The sequence below is a fragment of the Eriocheir sinensis genome, chromosome 16, assembly GCF_024679095.1.
Source record: "Eriocheir sinensis breed Jianghai 21 chromosome 16, ASM2467909v1, whole genome shotgun sequence".
In the NCBI taxonomy this organism is placed as follows: Eukaryota; Metazoa; Arthropoda; class Malacostraca; order Decapoda; family Varunidae; genus Eriocheir; species Eriocheir sinensis.
Genome location: NC_066524.1, coordinates 6506256 through 6528081, shown reverse-complemented (window position 1 = coordinate 6528081; position 21826 = coordinate 6506256). Strand labels below are relative to the sequence as shown.

At 44.5% G+C, this 21826-nt stretch overlaps 1 protein-coding gene across 5 annotated transcripts in view; it reads left to right on the top strand.

The window, feature by feature from the left end:
* Positions 1 to 21826, top strand: part of LOC126999218 (uncharacterized) — a 152070-nt gene that overhangs the window by 50001 nt on the left and 80243 nt on the right. For all 5 annotated transcript variants that reach the window (XM_050861549.1, XM_050861548.1, XM_050861547.1 and 2 more), the window contains 2 exons: positions 5549 to 5666; positions 20987 to 21190. In XM_050861549.1, coding sequence (XP_050717506.1) covers positions 5549 to 5666; positions 20987 to 21190 — 322 coding nt within the window. The remainder of the gene's footprint in view (positions 1 to 5548; positions 5667 to 20986; positions 21191 to 21826) is intronic.

Here is a 21826-nt window from a genome sequence, read left to right as displayed (position 1 = left end):
AGGGTAGTTTGGAAAGCAAAGATTTGTGCCAGACCCTATCAAAAGCTTTTGATATGTCCAGCGCAATAGCAAAGGTTTCACCAAAACGGCTAAGAGAGGATGACCAAGAGTCAGTTAAGAAGGCTAGGAGATCACCAGTAGAACACCCCTTGCGGAACCCATACTGGCGATCAGATAGAAGGTCAGAAGTGGAAAGGTGCTTTAGAATCTTCCGGTTAAGGATTGATTCAAAAGCTTTAGATAGACAAGAAAGTAAAGCTATAGGACGGTAGTTTGAGGGACTGGAACGGTCACCCTTCTTAGGCACAGGCTGTATGAAGGCATACTTCCAGCAAGAAGGAAAGGTAGATGTTGACAGGCAGAGGCGAAAGAGTTTGACCAGGCAGGGTGACAGCACGGAGGCACAGTTTTTAAGGACAATAGGAGGCATTCCATCAGGTCCATAAGCCTTCTGAGGATTGAGGCCAGAGAGGGCATAGAAAACATCATTTTGAAGAATCTTTATAACAGGCATAAAGGAGTCAGAGGGGGGATGAGTAGGAGGAATATGCCCAGAATCGTCCAGAGTGGAGTTTTTAGAAAAAGTTTGAGAGAAGAGTTCTGCCTTAGAGATAGAAGAGACGGCAGTGTTGCCGTCAGGACTGAGGAGTGGAGGGAAAGATGAAGTGAAGTTGGAAGAAATGTTTTTGGCTAGATGCCAGAAATCACAGGAAGAGTTAGAGAAAGCAAGGTTTTGGCATTTTCTATTAATGAAAGAATTTTTGGTTAGTCGGAGAATAGATTTGGCACGATTTCGGGCAGAAATGTAAAGTTCTTAATTAGCATTAGTTTGAAGGCTCTGGTACCTTTTTGAGCTGCCTCTCTATCATTGACAGCACGAGAACAAGCGTGATTAAACCAAGGCTTTTTAGCGTGAGGAGTAGAGAAAGAACGAGGAATGTATGCCTCCATTCCAGAGACAATCACCTCTGTGATGCGCTGAGCACGCACTGAGGGGTCTCTATCCTGGAAGCAATAATCAATCCACGGGAAATCGGAAAAGTACATCCTCAGGTCGTCCCACCGAGCTGAAGCAAAATGCCAGAAGCATCGCCTCTTCGGTGGGTCCAGAGGGTGTACAGGAGCGATAGGACAGGATGCAGAAATAAGATTGTGATCGGAGGAGCCCAACGGAGAGAACAGTTTGACGGAATAAGCAGAAGGGTTTGAGGTAAGGAAAAGGTCTAGAATGTTGGGCCTGTCTCCAAGACGGTCGGGAATACGTGTAGGTTGCTGGACCAACTGCTCTAGGTCGTTGAGGATAGCAGAGTTGTAGGCTTGTTCACCAGGATGGTCAGTGAGAGAGGATGAAAGCCAAAGCTGGTGGTGAACATTGAAATCTCCTAGGATGGAGATTTCAGCGAAGGGAGAGTGGGTCAAGATGTGCTCCACTTTAGAATTCAAATAGTCAAAGAATTTTACATAGTTGGTAGAGTTAGGTGAGAGATAAACAGCACAGATGTATTTAGTAATAGAATGACAATGAAGTCTTAGCCAGATGGTAGAAAATTCAGAAGAGTCCAGGTTGTGGGCACGAGAGCAAGTGATGTCGTTGTGCACGTAGGCGCAACATCCAGCTTTGGATTGAAATTTAGGATAGAGATAGTAGGAGGGAACAGAGTAGAGATTGCTGTCAGTAGCCTCAGAAACCTGTGTTTCGGTAAGGAAGAGAAGATGAGGTTTAGAGGAGGAGAGATGATGTTCCACAGAATGAAAATTAGAGCGAAGACCGTGAATGTTGCAGAAATTGAGAAGAAAGAGGTTCGAGGAGTTATCAAGACACCTCTCGGGTCGGCAGCCAGAAGGGGAGTCCTCCCTGGGAATGTGGTCCCCCAGGCGGGGACTCCGGGGCTTGATGTAGGTGCGCCATTTTGAAATTTTAATTTTGGGAAAAGGTGTATATGTTGTGTGAATGTAGTGTGGTGTGGATAAAGAGAGGATCTGTCTTTAGAGAGCATGCTGAACTACTCTCCGGTGTTGGTGAGACAATAGGGAAACGGTTAGTGAGGACATGGGAAGGGTCTTTGGAGGGCTTCAGCTCCCTTCTCACCTCCCATATATACCTCACCGGGAGTGGCTTGCGCCTGTTCGGTAGGTGTCTTCCTACCTACTCCAGCTACTCCAGATGTTGAAAAGCTGTCCCACAGCTGCTTGACGCATCCTTAAGTTTAGGCACATGACGTGTCCATGTCACACAGCTGTTTCTGCATGTGCGACCATAAATTTTCAATTGGATTTATTGATATTTGGGCTGTTTCCAGGCCAATCAGGAAAAAAAGGGAACCTCACAACCTGTTAACCACTGTGTAACAGACTTTGCAACATGTGCAGGAGCCGAATCCTGCATGAATACTTTTGCCTTTGTTTTTCCAAAAGAATCACACAACACATCACTCAGAAGCTCTAAATAATTGTTTTGGTTCACCTTTTCATTAGCATGAAGAATCACCAATTCACCAACTCCATGATAGGTAAAGCTGCCCAAAACCATAAGTGATGCTGGGTGCTTGTCAAACTTAGAGGTGAGCTTAGGATCCAGTGGGTCGCTGCCTGGCCTGCGGTACACACGTGATGAAGGGGTTCCAGTGACAGTAAAAGTTGCCTCATCACTTCATAGCACAGTTTTCCACTGCTCCTCATTCCATGCTAAGTATTTCTTGCAAAACTTGATTCTTTTATCCTTCTGTACTGCATTTAACATCGTGTTTTTGTGGGCACGGTAACTCTTGTATCCCAGGTCATCATGAAGCAGCTGCTGCACACTCCTCAGAGACACATCTCCCAGTAATTGTGGGTTTTTTGCCCTTATTTCCCGTGCTGTCAGCCGTGGATCCTTTAAAACTTGCCAGGAAATAAGTGCACGGGTCCTCAAGGTCGTCTTACGAGGCCTCCCAGACTTGGGAAGTGAGGTGAGTGCAGCAGCCTTTCCGGTGTTGTGCGAAATAAGTCGACTGACAAATAATTAGTAACATTGGTATCTGCACATGCGCGGCTAGAACTCATGAGTATTTCGCACGTAGACGGATACCGTTGTTACTAATTATTTGTCGGTCAAGTTATTTCGCACAACACCGGAAGATACGGGATACACGGGTGAGAGCAGCCTGGCCTGACCTGACGACACCTGACACCTGGCAGGTTTCCACAACCTTGCGGCCCTAAAAATGACAGTTCGGTGGATTCACTGAACTGGGCTGATGTCGACTCCACCAATTCTACCTCCATGGGTAGAACAGTCTTGCCACTCACACCATGGCACTTGGTGCGACGAGAGAGAAATTTAGAAAAATCCTAAAAAAATCTTCTGTAACAATCCGTATAAAACCGAAACCGTACTATTGGAAACCGTACTATTTGAGGGACAACTGTATATATATATATATATATATATATATATATATATATATATATATATATATATATATATATATATATATATATATATATATATATATATATAAATTATATACACACACACACAGTAATCCCTCGTCTGTCGCGGGGGTTAGGTTCCAGAACCCCCCACGATAGGCGAAAATCCGCGAAGTAGCGACCTTATATTTTTTTTTGTTATTTATATATATTTTAAGGCTTTATAAACCCTCCCCACCTCTTACAAACCTTTCCCACACTCCTATTGACCTTTCCCACAAGGGAAATGAGTGGAGGAAATGGACGGGAAAAGAAGAGAGGTAGGGAGGGTCAGGTAAAGGTGAGGAAAGAGGGGGAGAGAAAGGGTGTGAGTGGGAGGAAAAGAGATTAAAAGAGAGAGGTAGGGAGGGTCAGGTAAAGGTGAGGAAAGAGGGGGAGAGAAAAACATGGAAACATGGAAAACATGGACTAGCAGGCAGCAGAAAGCCTGTTGGCTCATTACTAGGCTGCCTGCGTTCAGTGATTCAATCAATCCGTTTGCCATAGGAGTGGCTTGCAGGGAAGGATTAAAGCACTTGTGTATCTACTCTTGGGAACGTTCAGTTCACTCCCGATGCAGCAAAGTGGCGATCAATGCGTTTCTTGAAGGAGTTGATGGTCTCTGCGCTAACCACTTCTGCAGGAAGGCTGTTCCAGTGGCGAACAACTCTATTCGAGAAATAACTCCTGCCGATGTCGGTATTGCATCGGTTTGCTTGAATTGTTTTTCCATTGTTCCTTGTTCTCAGGTTGGTTTGTAGCGTGAAGAGTTTGGAGTGATCAACGTTGCTGAGCTTGTTCAGGTACTTAAAGACTTGTATCATGTCTCCCCGCAGGCGTCTCTTTTCCAACGTGAAGAGGTTGAGTCACTCGAGTCGCTCTTCATAGGGCTTCTTCCTCAGTGATGGTATCATCTTCGTGGCGCGGCGCTGTACTCTCTCAAGTAATTCAATGTCTTTCCTGTAATTAGGAGACCAGAATTGCACGGCGTATTCCAGGTGGGGCCTTACCAGCAAATTGTACAAGGATAACATAACTCCCGGCGTCTTGTATTCGAAGTTCCTCGCTATGAACCCAAGCATTGTATTGGCTTTCTTACAGGCGGATTTGCAGTGTTTTATTTGTTTCAAGTCACTGCTGATGGTGACCCCGAGGTCTCTTTCCTCTTGCACAACATGTAGTGGTTCGCCATCCATGTGGTATGTGTGGCTGCTGTTTCTGGATCCGATAATATATATATATATATATATATATATATATATATATATATATATATATATATATATATATATATATATATATATATATATATATATATAGTCACCCTCATTCGCGGGTCTCACCCATCGCGTTCATTCATGGTCAACTAATGTGACCCCCGCTTATCGCTGGCCCAGTTTCAGCGGTCTGGATGCATTAGGAAGGCAGAGAGGAGGGAGGCAGAGAGGAGGGAAGGAGGAGAGGAGGAGGAAGGCAGAGAGAGGGGAGGGAGGCAGAGAGGAGGGGGAGGAGAGAGAGGAGGCGGGGCAATGGGCGTTAGGTTGCTCCTGAGTGGCGTCACGGTTAGACTGTGACGTCATGCTTTCCTATTGGCCAGCAGCTCACTCAGGGACGACTGCTATTGGTCGAGATTTTCTCATAGCAACATTATCCTAAAAAAAAAAAATTCACGCGCCGCCACACTGCAGTGTTGCCAGATTGGGCTACTTATCGCAAATTGGGCTACTTTTGGGTCTTCTGTGTTGTTGTCTAACAAGGTCTTGTCTCATTTCAGTCATTAAAAGAACGAAAAAAACATGTTTTATATGACGTGTGGGAGGTGACGTCCCCTAATGCATATTTTCCCATCGGGTGATAGTCCCGCCGTTCGCGGTTTCAAGATCGCGCCAAGTCGAATTAAATACCCAACGATGGGATGACTGTATATATATATATATATATATATATATATATATATATATATATATATATATATATATTTATATTATTCCATATGGATTTGGCATAATTATGGCCATGATATTATGCATTTATATTTAAAGGAGACTATGCTGCTTCTTAGACAGTGACATATTTAGTAAAATATAAAATTTTACAGGAACTTGCGTGTGCTGGAACTTGGGGGACGCATCTCAGACAAGGTGCTGTGCAGCGGTCTGTGGAACATTAACAAAAAAAGTGACAAAGTACTGGAAATGGCCTTAAAGGATAATAAGGTGAGGCTGCTGCTTTCAGTATGGTTGACGATATTGTATAATGTGTTGTTTTTTTTTCTCTCTCTCTCTCTCTCTCTCTCTCTCTCTCACACACACACACACAAGTCCACTTTACTTGTGAACAGCTGTGTCTACAGTCATTCCAGCCATCCATGGTCAGCACCTGGTTGCCCACCCATCTAATTCGTCTTTTTCTGCTCGAGAGCTGTGTTCTTTTGTGTGTTTTTGTTGTGTTGACGTCCCTTTATTGTTGTGTGGCTGCATGTCATATAACCTTTAGTAAGTGTTGTTGTGTAAAACACTGCTGTCTAATCCTATGTATTGGACTGTGTTACTGTTGTTTTTAAATTTTTGTGTATTGTAAAGCAACCATCCCTGGGCCCATACTTATAAAGAAATGAGGCGTTTGACTTAATTCTCTCCTACTAAGTGACGAGTTTTCAGCCTAGCTGGGGTTCCAGCCACCATAGGTAGTGGGGAATGTAAAGTTGCCAACAACAAGTTATCTCAAAAGATCAGTTATCTCATATGAAAATTAGTGGATAAGAATACCTTAAAATGGTGAAAGTATTGAATAGAAGTACCATATTTCGCGGCGTATAACGCACACCCTTTTCACATAAAAAATGCCTGAAAGTTTATCCTTGCGCACTATACGCCGAAAGTACTAATTTTTATTGATTTTTTTCTTCTTTGGGGTGTTTTATGGGTCTTTTTTTTTTTTTCATGTTGTCCGATAACAACTGCAAACTTACCTTTATTATTGTTTATGTTCCTTCGTAGTCCATAGGTATCTTATAATATGTTATCATAGAATACAGTCGTCCCTCAAATAGTTCGGTGTCCAATAATTTGGTTTCAGTTTTATACGGATTGTCATGGATGAATTTTTTTATGATTTTAAAATTTCCTGCTCGTTGCACCAAGTAGCCATAGTGTGAGTGGTAACACTTTTCTACCAAAACACCTGCTGAAAACACCCCAAAGCGTTCGAGAAAGTGTGCACCTTGCAGAAGAATTCAGATTTAGGAGAAGTTTCATTTCGGGATGAGTTACATTGTGGTAGGGAGAGCATACCACGTGAATGAGAGCAGTGTTCGCTGTATCTGTCATAGTGTAAAATAAATTCTTGCCGCAGTAACTGCGAGTGCTCCAAGAGTGCTGCAAGAGTGGAGATAAAGCCCGTCCTTTTCTGTTTGTTCATAAATTAACCTATTATAAACACATAAATGGGCATTTTCTTACCTTAAACAAGAAATTGGTAGGCAGGAGTGGGCACTCCTATGGAATCCGGGTTTCCCGCCTGACTCAGTTTCTACTCGCCGGCCAAAGTTGCCAGTTATGCATTTTCTGCTGTAGTGTTACCAAGCTGGACAAGTGAGCCATCCTGGCAGCGCTGCCTTCCACATTGTAAGTGAGCGAGCCATGTCATACACTCACACTGTCTCCTACTCTCAACCACAATTTCTATTATTGCTCTCTAAATCATACATTAAATAAGATGCAAAACGTTTTTTGTGGAGATTGACTCCGCGCCTCCAAAATACGACATTACGCCTCCATATTATATAGTTAAGGGACGCATATTTAAACTACTCCAACCGAACTTTAAATAACCTGACCTCTAACAGGGGGCTTCGCCCCCCTCGACCCCCCCCAGCGTGGTAACACTGCACTGTGACTGCAGCAGAAAATGCATTACTGGCAACTTGGGCCTGTGGGTAACAGCTGAGCCCGGCAGGACCCGGATTCCGTACTATTTGAGGGACGACTTTACAGGGTGATCAAATAACTACTATACAAAAATTAAATCGGTGGAGGATCTCCCATGCCTTGTTGTTATCCCTTTTTTCCGTCGGGGCCCGGGCGCCGACATGACCCGGCAGCCATTTGCATTGTTTTGAATGACTAAGGACTCTAGTAAGGAGCACTGTTGCCAATTCGAGCAGTACAAGCTACATAAAAAATCATATTGGAAAAAAAATATCCATGTGTTCATTATTAATTATTAATATTAGTGAGAATAATGGGGTAAATATGATATCAGAAACTGTACATCATGAGTCTTGTACGAGGAGTTATTTCACAGAACACCACCCTGGCCGCCATTTGCATTGTTTGAAAACCACACAACCACACCCACACAACAAACAGCTGCATGCCGCGTGTCACCAGAACCGCGTGAATTGTGTCTTGTCTAGTTGTCTGTCATAACCTATGAGTGATGGTGAGAATAATATGCTTATTATGATCTCAGAAGCTGTGCATCATCAGTATGTACGGGGATGTATTTCTCACAACACCAGCCCGGCCACCATTTTCATTGCTTTACTCAGAGACACTTGTCAATTCAAGCTGTACAGGTTACACCAAAAATATATAAAGTTTGGAAAACTGTACATCGTTAATGTTCTTTAACCCGTAGATATTTCTTATGCGTTCCGCGTCATCAAAGGGTAAAAGATCCTGGTGCACGATGATGCGAAACGCATCATAAAATTTAAAAAAATTGATTAAAAATTAAGTTTTCGGTGAAAGTGCGTCAAATTTGGGAGCGTCATTTGTTGGGATAAGGTTCTTAATGGTAACATATGGCAACCTTTCTAAGGAGCATAGATGAGGAGCTTTGAGCGATTTTTGTTTGTTAGCCTACTCTGACGGGAGAGGAAAAAAATAGTTTTCTCGGTGTAACTCGGGAACTAAGAGGCATATGAGGATTTTGAGGATACCATTAGAATCCTCACTAAATTCTGCTTTGAAACATATATTCGGCTAAAAAAAGTTGGCTCACAAAATTTCGAGCTAGCGAGTGGGGAAGAGTTGGTACTTAGGATTTATTGTGTACAATATTCTATACGGAGACTTGAAACAAGTTTGTATTGTATATATATATATATATATATATATATATATATATATATATATATATATATATATATATATATATATATATATATATATATATATATATATATATATATATATATATATATATATATATATATATATATATATATATATATATATATATTCCTTTATTTTTATTTGCACCTGTTCTAGTACAAGTTTTTATGAAGCCATTGATACCAAATTTATTGTGGTACGATATATCTGTGAGGGTAAAATACGTCCGGGAATGTAGAGTATCGCCGGTCGGGCCTGCGAAATGTATGATGAGTGGAACAGAAACTTATTGTAAACTTACAGTGCATGAGAAGGTTAAGAACTATTTTTTTCTTCCAAAATTGTTGTCTTAAAGTTTGGGGTGCGTGTTATAATAATAATAATAATAATAATAATAATATACGGTTTATTTAGGGAGAAGCAGCTCGAGAGCTGAAAATATACATATATAGGGAAATCATTAAAACTACAAACTTAAAAGTAACTTAGGAGTAAAGTCTATGTGTTCAGGAATTTCACTATTGTGGGTATTGCACTGTTCTTATACCTGTCAGTACGCGCAGCTTGTCGTGGTGTTGAACATTGTGGCGGGGAGGGGGAGCTACCGGGGGGAGCAGGTTCCTATGTCATGGGTGGTGAAGGAGTTTGGTGGCAAACTGCTAGAGGAGGTGTTGGTGACGGGCCTGAAGGGTGGTGAGGTGCAGGGCGGAGAGGGCCTCCCATTAGGGGGTGTAGCCGGTCCCCAGGATCAGCCGCACCACCCTTTTCTGCACCCGCTCGAGTTGATGGCGTTGAGGGAAGATGACCAAGCAGGGGATGCGTATGTGAGCCGAGGGAGTATGAAGGTGGAGTACACACTCGCCAGCTCACGCGCGGGTGTCCCCAGCTTCTTCAGTCTTCGGAGGAGGTATAGCTGGTATGTGGCTGACTTTATGAGGGAGCTGATGTGTTGGCCCCACGTCAGTTTGTCATCAATGGTGAGGCCGAGAAGCTTGGCAGAATGAACCATCTGGAGGGGACGCCCGTCGATGGAAACACAGGGAAGGGGGAGGGTGTCTGAGGAGGTGTGGATGTGCATTATTGTAGTCTTGTTGGTGTTGAGGGTGACTTTGTTGTCGGTGGTCCAAGTGTGGAGGCGGTCAAGGAGGAGCTGGAGGTGGCTGTAATCCGGGTTGTCGTTGTTGATGGTGGTGGCGAGGGTGGTGTCGTACACATATTTCCACTGAGCACTGGCGTCCATCATGGCGTCATTTACAAGCATCAGGAAGCATAATGGACACATCCTGGTACCCTGGGGGACCCCACAGGTGAGGTGCTGAGGGGGGGAGGTCGCTCCCTGATGCCTTACGACCTGACTCCTGTGGAAGAGGAAGTTAGAGAGCCAGGACACCAGGCTGGGGTGAAGCTGGAGGTTGATGGCCTTGGTGATGACGGTGGTGTGGTGAATGAGGTCGAAGGCTTTCCGGAAGTCTACGAAGGTGAGGGCTACTGATGTTTTGCGTTTTTCGAGGTTTCGGTAGATATAATCGAGAAGGTCAACGAGGCAGTGAGTGGTGGAGGAGGACTTGATGTTCCCGAATTGCTGTTGGTCCATGAGGGGGGCAAGGTGAGTATAGGCCCATCTGAAGATGAAGCCTTCACAGAGCAGGCTGGGGATCGGGGTGATGGCGATGGGCCTGTAGTCACTAAGGGACTGAGGTGAGCTTGTTTTCGGGACGGGGGTGACGTAGGCTGTCTTCCAGGCTGCGGGACACTGACTTTGATGGAGGGAGGCGTTGATGATGGAGCACAGAGGGGTGGCTAATTCTGTGGAGAATTCTTGGTAAAGCTTGATAGGGAGGTCAGCTGGAGTAGTGGAGCGTCTCGATTTGAGCTTGAGTAGTGCGGTGGCAACCTCGTGCTCGAGAACTAAAGGGAGTGGTGCAGGTGTGGGTAGGTAGGTGGGGAGTGAGGTGAGGTCTAGGCTGGGCAGGGACTGGCAGATGTCGGCGAAGTGGGTGTTAATGACCTCAGCTGCTTCCGGGGCGGGCAGGTGAGTCACACCCAGGATGGGGGCAGTGGTCTTGTTTAATCCACACAGGTCTTGGATCTTGGAGTACCACCTGCTGATGTTTTCCTGCTTGAGCTTGTGTATCTTGTTAGGGTAGTATGTTAATTTTGCTGCCTTGATTTCCCGTATTACTTTGTTCCGGAGATGCTTGAAGAGGGAGGGGTTGGTGAAGAATGCCGAGTTGTGTTGCTGCATGAGTCGCTTAATCCTGGGCGTGATCCAAGGGGCATCTGATGGGTGGATTCGCAGAGATTTTTCTGGGAAGAAGTGATGGTGTGCTGGTACAGGTAACTCTCGATTTATGCGAGTTTGGTTTACGCGTTTTTGAAATAATGCGGGGTCCAAAATCCAAATAAATGTTTAATTTAGGCGTTTTTTTTTCACTTATACGCGATATTTTATGGAGTGGCCACCAGATGTCTCACGCAACTGGACTCACACGGCCACACAGCTGAGCTCAGTTCTTCCCGCGCGCCACTTGAGCAACAATACAGTACCTACGCTGCCATGCTACTCAGCAATAGGGGTGGGCAGGTACCGGTACCAGTACCGGTACTAACGGTACCAGCAATACGGTACAGTACTGGTACCAGACTGCTCGGTACCGGTACCATACTGCTCGGTACCGGTACCAATACTAGCCAGCCCCTCATGGTGTCCCTCATTTCTTCCTCACACGAGAGAGGCTGAGAATGAGTGCCCGAGTGGATATCTCGGTTCTGGTGACACGCGGCATGCAGCTGTTTGATGTGTGGGTGTGGTTGTGTGGTTTGTAAACAATGCAAATGGCGGCCGGGCTGGGATTGCGTGAAATAACTCCTCGTACAAGACTCATGATGTACAGTTTCTGATATCATATTCACTCCATTATTCTCACTAATATTAATAAATAATAATGAACACATGGACATTTTTTTCCAATATGATTTTTTATGTAGCTTGTACTGCTCCTTAGTCATACAATCTTAAGCCACCTGTGACATCAAGATCAAGATCATACTAATGGCGCCCGACGGAAAAACGGGATAACAGCAAGGCATGGACTATCTTCCATCGATTTAGTCTTTATATAGTAGTTATTAGATCGCCCTGTATTCTATGGTAACATATTATAGGACAGCTACGGACTATGAAGGATTATAAACAATAATAAAGGTAAGTTTGCCGTTGTTACTGGATAAGACGAAAAACAGACCCTTAAAAACATCCCAAAGAAGAAAAAAATCATTAAAAATTTGTACATTCAGCGTATAACGCGCAGAGCTAAACTTTCAGGCATTTTTTATGTGAAAAAATGCGCGCTATACGCCGAAAACTACGGTATTTATTTTTCAACAGAAACCTACCTCTTGTTTGATTTACATTGTTTTTGAATTACGCGACCTCTTCAAGAACGCAACACTCGCGTAAATCGAGAGTTACCTGTAGTTACTCCACTTGTCTTGAACATCCTCAACAGTAAGCACCTCAGTCCAGGGGTACCGTGTGATCCACTGACCAAACATTGCTGAGTCCGTCACGGGTCTGTAGGTCTTGGCAACAGTGCTTGTGGGGCGTGAGGTGGAAGGTGCTGGCGACCACAGAATGGAGGTGTGGTTGCTGCTTCCCATGGGAGGGAGTGGCTGGGGGGGGAGGTAGTGCTGGGTGAGGTCGAGTGTGTTTCTCCCATGAGTGGGAAAATCCACTACCTGAGTGAGGTTCAGCTGCTCTTCTATTTCACAGGTGTTGAGTTGATTAAAATCACCACATATTACTACTTTTGCAGAGCGGAATCTTGAGCGGAGGTCATCCATGGTGTCAATGATGTGAGTGATGAGCTGGTTGGCTGTGGCGGCGCGAGTGGGGTGGTAGACCAGGCAGAGGATGATTGAGGCAGCGAGGCAGGGGTGGGAGGGGGGGGGTGAGCCTCGCCCACAGGGCTTCCACCCTCTGGGGGTTCCACAGGGTGGAGGGTGGGGTGAAGGTTAGAGCGGCAGTACAACACTAATCCTCCACCACGTTTACCTGTCCTGAGGCGGTGAAAGAGTTGATAACCCGTGATGTTGCAGGTTTCAGGGGTTATTTGCCAGGCTTCGGTTATGGCTGCTACATCAACACTGATAGTGTTGACGGTGCTGATGACTTCACCCAGTTTGTTATTGAGGGATGTCACGTTGGATAGTAGTATTGAGGGCAAGTCATACCACAGTCGAGGCACTTCGAGATCTTTGTAAGGCTTGTCTCGTTTGTAGGGTGCTTTCTTCCTTGAGGTGGTGATCACTGGTATTTGTTTGTTGACTGACCTGCCTTGTCTTGTGCGTTATACGCTGCGAAATACGGTACTTCATAGCCATTATAATATGGTTTCATAAGGCTTTAGTGAACGTTTGACTGTAATACAGTATTGATGAGGCACGCTGGCTGTCTGGCATCACCCGGCAATGTTTACATTTGAAGGTCGATGCCTCAGCTGAAGACCCAGGACTTATGCCTGCCTGGGACTAACTTTAGCTACTCACGCCGAGTCTCAGATTAACACCTGGGATATAGGACTCCACAGGGCTGGTTTGGGCTCTGAAGACGTGCCAGAGACGAAGTGCTAGCTTAATAAGTATGGGCCCTGAACCATGGAATGCCACTCCTTTTAATTCCCCTGAGACTTAAAGCCCTCCTAAGCCCTTCATTCCTTCCCGTCACATCTTACCCTCGCCCCCTAATCCCTGTGTTCCCTTCAGCCACACTTTACCCTTGCCCTCTAATCTTTGTGTTCCCTTCAGCCACACTTTACCCTTGCCCTCTAATCTTTGTGTTCCCTTCAGCCACACTTTACCCTTGCCCTCTAATCTTTGTGTTCCCTTCAGCCACACTTTACCCTTGCCCTCTAATCTTTGTGTTCCCTTCAGCCACACTTTACCCTTGCCCTCTGTAAAGGCTTAGAGATTGCGAGAACTACGTTCGCCTCCAATGCCGAAGGTTCAGGATAGAAAATGATAGGTATCTCAGGAAGTGGGAAGGTAAACACTTGCTAACTTAACATTAGGTTTATTAACCCCTTCACTACGACCTGGCCAAAACAGCGCCCCGCGCCGTATCCGAGATCACCGCGCGCGCCAAATTTCAAATGTCGCATTTGAATATAACAAGTTTTCAGTCATAAACTCAACACAATCATGATGTATTATATATGAAAACATGCAGAATTAAATGGAGCACATAAAGAAACATAAATTAATAGATAACGTTGAGATGTAAGCATAAATATAGAGATAAAATAACTCATATATTGGCTAAAGCGAACCAGGACGCAGTATGCGCGTCCTCGGATATGGTACGGGGCACGCAAGGACGCAGTATACGCATCCTCGTGTTGAAGGGGTTAAATAACAAGTTAATAACACTGACATAACTCCTCCAACACGTACAGTAATCTAACCGTCTAGCATCCTCTCCACACAAATGATACTACCTAAATAGTAATCACATTACAGGCAGCTAAGAAAAGAGCACGAATAAACATGGGAGAGGAATGATAGAGAAGGTTAGACTTACCTGATGCGGAGTCGTATACACGGAAGTCAATCAGTACAACCGAGGAACATTGTGCACACAATCACCACTAAGGTGTAACAAAAATCAACAATGAACTCCCCCAAACACGTAACAATGATAACCGTCTATTAAACCTCACCATAGTATTTCAAGTATAGCAACAACACAGCCCTTAGGCCAACACTGTGGGGAGGTTAAATAGAACAAGGTTAAAGATCACCTGGTGTGGGGTCGTGACAGTAGCACAGATGTAACGTAGCACAGCTCAAGACGAGACCAGAGGCGGCAGGATAAGAGTTCCGTCCCCTCTCCATACAGCGGCTTGAACAGGCGGAGAGAGAATCACTTCAGCCCACGAAAGTGATGTCTTCTAAATGAGGACCTCAGCCGAGTGGTGTGGATGTATGTTGCCGGCAGAAGGCTGGAGGTCACTGAGGATATTAACAAGACGGAGATCAGTCAACACCACTGATTCTCCTCGCGGGTTCAAAGCGTGCATCAGCAATTCACGTGAAGCATCACGCGTGGATAAGTGGTAGCTACGGTGGCGTGATGTTCCTACGCACACAGAAACACACACACACACACACACACACACACACAGTTATGTGAGGGTTGCCGGCGGCCCTTACACAGCCCCCCAAACAAGAATCTGCTGCAAGTAGATGAGAAAGACATTAGATAGGATTATGAGGGTGATCTACTAAGAAAATCAGCACCCACGTTGTCCTTACCAGCAATATGGACAACCCTGAATTTATAAGCTTGCCAGCTAAGTGACCATCTGAGAAGTCTATCATTCTTTCCCTTGAATGTGGCCAAGTACACCAAAGGTCTGTGATCTACCTCTAAAATAAATTCTTTCCCTCCAAGATAATAATCAAACTTTAACACGGCAAATACAATGGCCAAACATTCCTTTCCCGATCCAGCAATTTCCTACTGGCATACGATACGGGATGGGGATGATCGTTGTAATACTGGAGCAGCACTGCTCCCAGCCCGTGGTTGGAGGCATCTGTTCCGAGTACAAAGGTCCTTTGATGGTTTGGGAGCCGAAGAACTGGAGCAATGGAGAGGGCAGACTTGAGGTGGGCAAAGCAGCTTAGCAGATCTTCGCTCCAATGAAGAGGTTCTTTCACACCCTTCTTCAACAAGTCTGACAAGGGGCCAGTATACTCAGATGCCTGTGGGATAAACATTTTGTAAAAAGATATTAACCCCAGGAAGCTGCGCAGGAGCTTCTTAGTGGAAGGGGGAGATACAGTGGTTAGAGCCTCGACCTTGTCTTGCAGGGGCCAGAGATGACTGCCATCCAGCCGAAAACCAAGATACTGGATGGATTCGACCCCAAAGCGGCACTTTGATGGCTTGACGGTGAGGTGATGGTCTCAGCTTGCTAAGGACAGAACGAAGAGCGGCTAGGTGCCCTTCCCAATCCTTAGAGTGTATAAAGATGTTATCAAAATAAAAGCTCACATCAGGTAAATCGGCCAGGACAATCCTCATCAGCCGAATATACGTGGCACAGGCAGTAACTAAACCAAATGGCATCCTTAGAAACTCCATCAGACCCAGGTGGGTAAGAAAAGATGTTAAGGGTTTGGCTCTGTCAGACAGCGGTACTTGGTAATATGCTTTACACAAGTCCAACTCTGAGAAATACTTAGAACCTGAAAACCTATACAAGTCCTCTTCCATATTGCAAGTAGGCTCAGCATGAAATACAGTGACAGAGTTTAATTGATGATAATCAACTGGCATTCTGAAGGAGCCATCTGGCTTTCTTACCATCACTACAGGTGAAGAGTGCTGGGATGCGGAGCGTTGAATGATGCCTTGCTGCAGGAGTGTTTCCACCTCTTTCTCAAAATAGGGTCTGAGGTGAACTGGGACCGGATAAACCTTAGCCCAAACTCTGTCTGTGGTTGTGAGCGAAATGTCATGCTCCATGGTATTAGTGCAACCAGGAGTGTTAGAGAATACGTCGAGGAACTCATCTAGAAGGTCTCTTAATCCTTTTTGTTGTAAATCAGCCAGGTGAGAACCGATCTCGGGTTTGGTTTCCTGCTGGTCGTCGGTCACACCATCAGGGGTCAGAGGCAACTGGTTAGAATAATCTTGGCAGTCGTCGACTCTGATGACTGGAGTAGCCTTCTGCCCGTCTGCTTCTGGACTCGAATCCTCGAGTGTAGAGATCTCATCCAGAACAGATGCTTGCATGGATTGTACTCTACGAAAATACTTCTTTAACAAGTTCACATGATAAAGTTTAGGACCTCTAGGAGTGTCAATCAAATAATCAACTCTACCACGTCTCTCTAATACCTCGTATGGGCCTTTCCATGCGATAAGTAACTTGCTTGTTTTGCTCGGCAGCAATACGAGCACTTCATCTCCGGGCCGGAACTGACGGTCTTGTGATCTCACGTCAAAGTAGGCTTTATATCGGCGGGCACTTATATTGGCATTTTGTGCCGCTATCTTGGCACACTCTGACAGCTTATCCCGGAGCTCAATCACATACTGGAAACAGCTTCTCTCCTGCCCTTGGATGTTACGATCCTCCCACAAATCTCGCAGAGCAGTTAAAGGTCCTCTCACGGAACGGCCGTATAATAAATCAAATGCAGAGAAGCCAGTTCTGTCTTGGGGAATTTCTCTGAGGGCAAACAAAGTTGGTATTAAATACCTATGCCATTCCTTAGGTTTGTCTTCACAGAGCTTCCTCAGCGAGGCCTTCAAAGGTCCATGAAGTCGTTCAATGCGGCCGTTGCTGCTGGGGTGGAAGGGTGTAGTAAAGATAGGCTTTACACCAAGTAGCTTATGTAGTTCTGCCATCAAGTTAGAGGTGAACTGAGTACCTCGGTCGGATAACACTTCCCGAGGAATACCAACTCGGGAAAAGATGGAAAGAAGGGCTTCAGCCACATATATAGAATCAATATCCTTTAGGGGTACTGATTCCGGGAAACCCGTAGCAAAATCAATCAGAGTTAGGGTATACCTCTGACCATCTGAAGACGGAGGTGACAAGGGACCCACCAGATCAATGGCAACCCTGTAAAATGGTTCCGTAATTACACCCACCCACGCACCCACTCCATCAGGTCCATAAGCCTTCTGAGAGTTGAGGCCGGAGAGGGCATAGAAAACATCCTTCTTAAGAATCTTAATAACAGGCATGAAAGAGTCAAAGGGGGGATGAGTAGGAGGAATATGCCCAAAATCGTCCAGAGTGGAGTTGTTACAGAAAGTTTGAGAGACGAGGTCAGCCTTAGAGATAGCTGAGACAGCAGTGCTGCCGCCAGGGTTAAGGAGAGGAGGGAAAGAGGAAGAAGTGAAATTGGAGGAGATATTTTTGGCTAGATGCCAGAAGTCTCTGGAAGAATTAGAGAAAGCAAGGTGTTGACATTTTCTATGGATGAAGGAGTTTTTGGTAAGTCGGTGAATAGATTTGGCACGATTCTGGGCGGAAATGTACAGATCATGGTTAGTGGAAGTTCAAAGGTTCTGGTACCTTTAGTGAGCTGTCTCTCTATCTTTGATAGCATGAGAACAAGCGTGATTAAACCAAGGCTTTTTAGCATGGGGAGTAGAGAAAGTACGTGAAATGTATGCCTCCATTCCATAGACAATCACCTCTGTGATGCGCTGGGCACACATCAGAGGGGTCTCTCTCCTGGAAGCAGTAATCATTCCACGGGAAATCGGAAAAGTACATCCTCAGGTCGTCCCACCGAGCTGAAGCAAAATGCCAGAAGCATCGCCTCTTCGGTGGGTCCAGAGGATGTACAGGAACTATAGGACAGGATACAGAAATAAGGTTGTGATCGGAGGAGCCCAATGGAGAGAACAGTTTGACAGTAAGTAAAAGGGTTATAGGTAAGGAAGAGGTCTAGTATGTTGGATCTGTCTCCAAGATGGTCAGGAATACGTGTGGGGTGCTGAACCAACTGCACTAGGTCATTGAGGAGAGCAAAGTTGTAGGCTTGTTCACCAGGCTGGTCAGTGAAAGAGGATGAAAGCCAAAGCTGGTGGTGAACATTGAAATCTCCCAAGATGGAGATTTCAGTAAAGGGAGAGTGAATCAAGATGTGCTCCACCTTAACCCTTAGATTACGGCGATCATATATATAAGTACGCTACCACACGCCCCACCCATATGGCGATCATATATATAATCATCACACTCTACGCTCCCTACGTTTCAAATATACTGCCAGTTCTTGACTCAGAAGAATGGTGGAGTCATCTGGCAACCGTACACACTCTCATTCATCTCAGCGCGTGCCCTACCGAAGGCCACAGGTCATTTTCCACTTTTGTTTGGAATACATTTGTCATGTCTCGTGATGCGTCAAGCAGTTCCTCTGCTCCGGGCGAAAGTAGAGCGCAGGCGAATCAAGGTGACAGTGACTCTGATGACTGATATGGTACTGACATTGAGAGAGAGAGAGAGAGAGAGAGAGAGAGAGAGAGAGAGAGAGAGAGAGAGAGAGAGAGAGTGGGGTGCTTCCATGTGACGCGTCACGGCAACGAGAAAATGCGCAATATTTTTGGTTGTCATACATTTTTCATTATTATTAAGAGAGAAGTTTTATTACACCACCATATTTATACTAGATGAATATACAATTATTGCAAAGACACCATTTCCACCTCTTTTAAATGTCTAAATTTTTCCCGTGCACACCATGCAGAGAAATATACTCTAACCGTACTCTAAGGGTTAAAGTTCAAATAGTCAAAGAATTTTACATAGTTAGTAGAGTTAGGTGAGAGATAAACAGCACAGATGTATTTAGTAAAAGAATGACAATGAAGTCTTAGCCAGATGGTGGAAAATTCTGAAGAGTCAAGGTCGGGGGCACGAGAGCAAGTGATGTCGTTGCGCACGTAGGCGCAACATCCAGCTTTGGATTGAAATTTAGGATAGAGATAGTAGGAGGGAACAGAGTAGAGATTGCTGTCAGTAGCCTCAGAAACCTGTGTTTCGGTGAGGAAAAGAAGGTAAGGCTTAGAGGAAAAGAGATGGTGTTCCACAGAATGAAAATTAGAACGAAGACCACGAATGTTGCTGAAATTGATAAGAAAAAGGTTCGAGGAGTTATCAAAAGACCTTTCAGGTCGGCAGCCAGAAGGGAGTCGTCCCTGGGGGAATTTGTGGCCACCCCCCCCCCAGGTGGGGACTCCGAGGCTTGGTTGTTGAACGCCATTTTGAACTTTGAATTTTGTGAAAAGGTATGTGTGTTGTGTGAATGTAGCGTGGTGTTGATAGAAGAGGATCTGTCTTTAGAAAGCATGCTGAACTACTCTCTGGTGTAGATGAGACAATAGGGAAACGGTTTGTGAGATAATGGGAAGGGTCTTTGGAGGGCTTGAGCACCCTCCTCACTTCCCATATATACCTCACCGGGAGTGGCTTGCGCCCGTTCGGTAGGTGTCTTCCTACCTACTCCAATGGTTGAGGTGAGGTATCAAGGTAGATGATGATTGTAAACAAAGATATGTATGAGGTGCCCCATGTGCCTTCCACAGTGCCCTTCCAAATGTTATTGATTATTCTACATTTTCAGCACTTGTTTCTGTTTTTAGTTTTGTTTTGTTTGACTGACTGGAGCGTCAACTTGGGTGCGGAATTATATAGTTTGATGCACCGCTTTCATCTATTTTTAAGTATTTCCAATTCTTTCCACCAGTTTACCTTAATTCTACTACTGATTGAAGCTAAAAATGACCCTTGGCTAAAAATTACGGACCATCAGCATCTCCGAACTATTGGATTCCAGATTATTGGATTTTTACAGTATTACTTGATTAGTATAGAATGAAGCATTCATTAGTAAATAATTTGCATGGTATTGAATGTTTAAGTATCAGAAGTTGGAAATAAAATGTCAAAAATTTTGTGGGGAGTACCCAAGAGTAAATTGGGATTTTAATGACTACTTAGGCTACTTGTAAGAAGTTCTCATTAATTGCAGTACAGGTTATAGTATGGATAGCTGATAAATTATGGCATTTATGATAGTTTGTGTTGCTTTCAGTGAACAGAAATATTAATAGTACATGTGTAAAATTTCTCAGTGTTCTTTTGCAGGCCTAGAAGCAAAAAAATTTGGGGGGACAATCCAAACATTCATGGAAATTCACTGTTCGCTGGAGTCCATGCCCCTAACCTTCATGAATAACAAGGGACATGTTTAGTATTTCATAAAACTGAATCAAGTCCTGTTATTAACTTAGCCTCTGAATGCCACCTCTGGCTATATGGGCATGCGGCATGACTCCTGGAGGTCAATCCTGCCTGTAGAGTTGTTTCTGTACAAGACAACCGTGAATGGAGGAGGCCAAGGGGATGCCCGTGTTACTCATGGCTCGGGCAAGTTGAGCAATCCTAAGAGGGGCTTGGAACTGGAAGCATAGCTGCATTGAAGTTTGCTCAGGGGAACTTTCAGGGGTGGAGGTGGCGAGTGATTCAAGCGATGCACTCCCTGTCATGTGTTCCCTATTACGTAGTTAGTTACCCATAAGAGTTTACCCTGATACAAGCCTAGGCCATAGTTTTCTGTGAAAGACATATACATATTTAGAAAATGCATTTTGTGGGGTTATAGCCTACTCAGTGAATGATACCTTTAAAGTCTACCAAGCTGTTGATCTTCACTCATTTATATTTTCATTAATATGTATGTGAAGAAATTTGTAAAAGCTATCGTGACTTGGATTTTAAAGATTACATAAACAATGTTGTTTTACTCACAGGTTCAAAATAACAATATGAATCTTGTGGAAAACACAGCTTAACTTTACAAGAATGTCTTATTCTTGACAGGGGCCTGAGAGTTGGCAGCTGTCTCTCCCCAACCTGGAGGTTTTGCGGAACAATGTCTTTGGTGACCACCACACAAACTCTATGCGAGTATCTCTTGGGGCAGCAGCACTCCTCATACAGCCCAAGATGGAGACAGTGAAGACACTCACCTGGGACACCAACCGAGCCATCATGCACTTATTGGACACAGAAGCAAAGTTGAAGGTATTGACAATAGAGCTGTAGAACTCATACCCAAATAGCTCATGATATTTGATTACCATACATTATTTTGTTTCATGTATTATTCCATAAAACAGAAGAAGTACCTGTTTTCTTTTAAATGTGATGTGTATGTTTAATTTATTTCAAAGTAAAAATTGCTCAGATAAACATTCCCAAAGTAGCCATGTTTCTTTGTAATTCACTTTATACAGTAGGCACCTTTTTTTTTTTTTTTTTTTTTTTTTTTTTTTACATCTCCGCCTATTGCGCCGGTAGGCTTGCTTGAGGGGCCTGGATGGTATTCGGCCCCAGCCCATCATGGCGCAGGCAAGTGTTTATAGTGGCGCCATCTTGATATATGCATGGTAAAGTTTTTACCTGCCTTGAACTAAACTCAGTACAATAGAAGGCTGAAGGAACAATGAAAACATTTTTTTTATACTTTGTAGTACTTTATTGGATATCCTTTGGCATTTCTAACAAGCTTCAGATGCTTTGGAAGAGAGTCTGCTAGAGTCTGGGGGTAAGTTTGAGGCATGGAGTCCCACAGTTTCTGGATGGCGTCCTAGAGCTTTGGTACCGAGGAGACATCGTAGTTCTGCAACCTGGACTTGATCTTTCCCCAGAGGTTTTCTA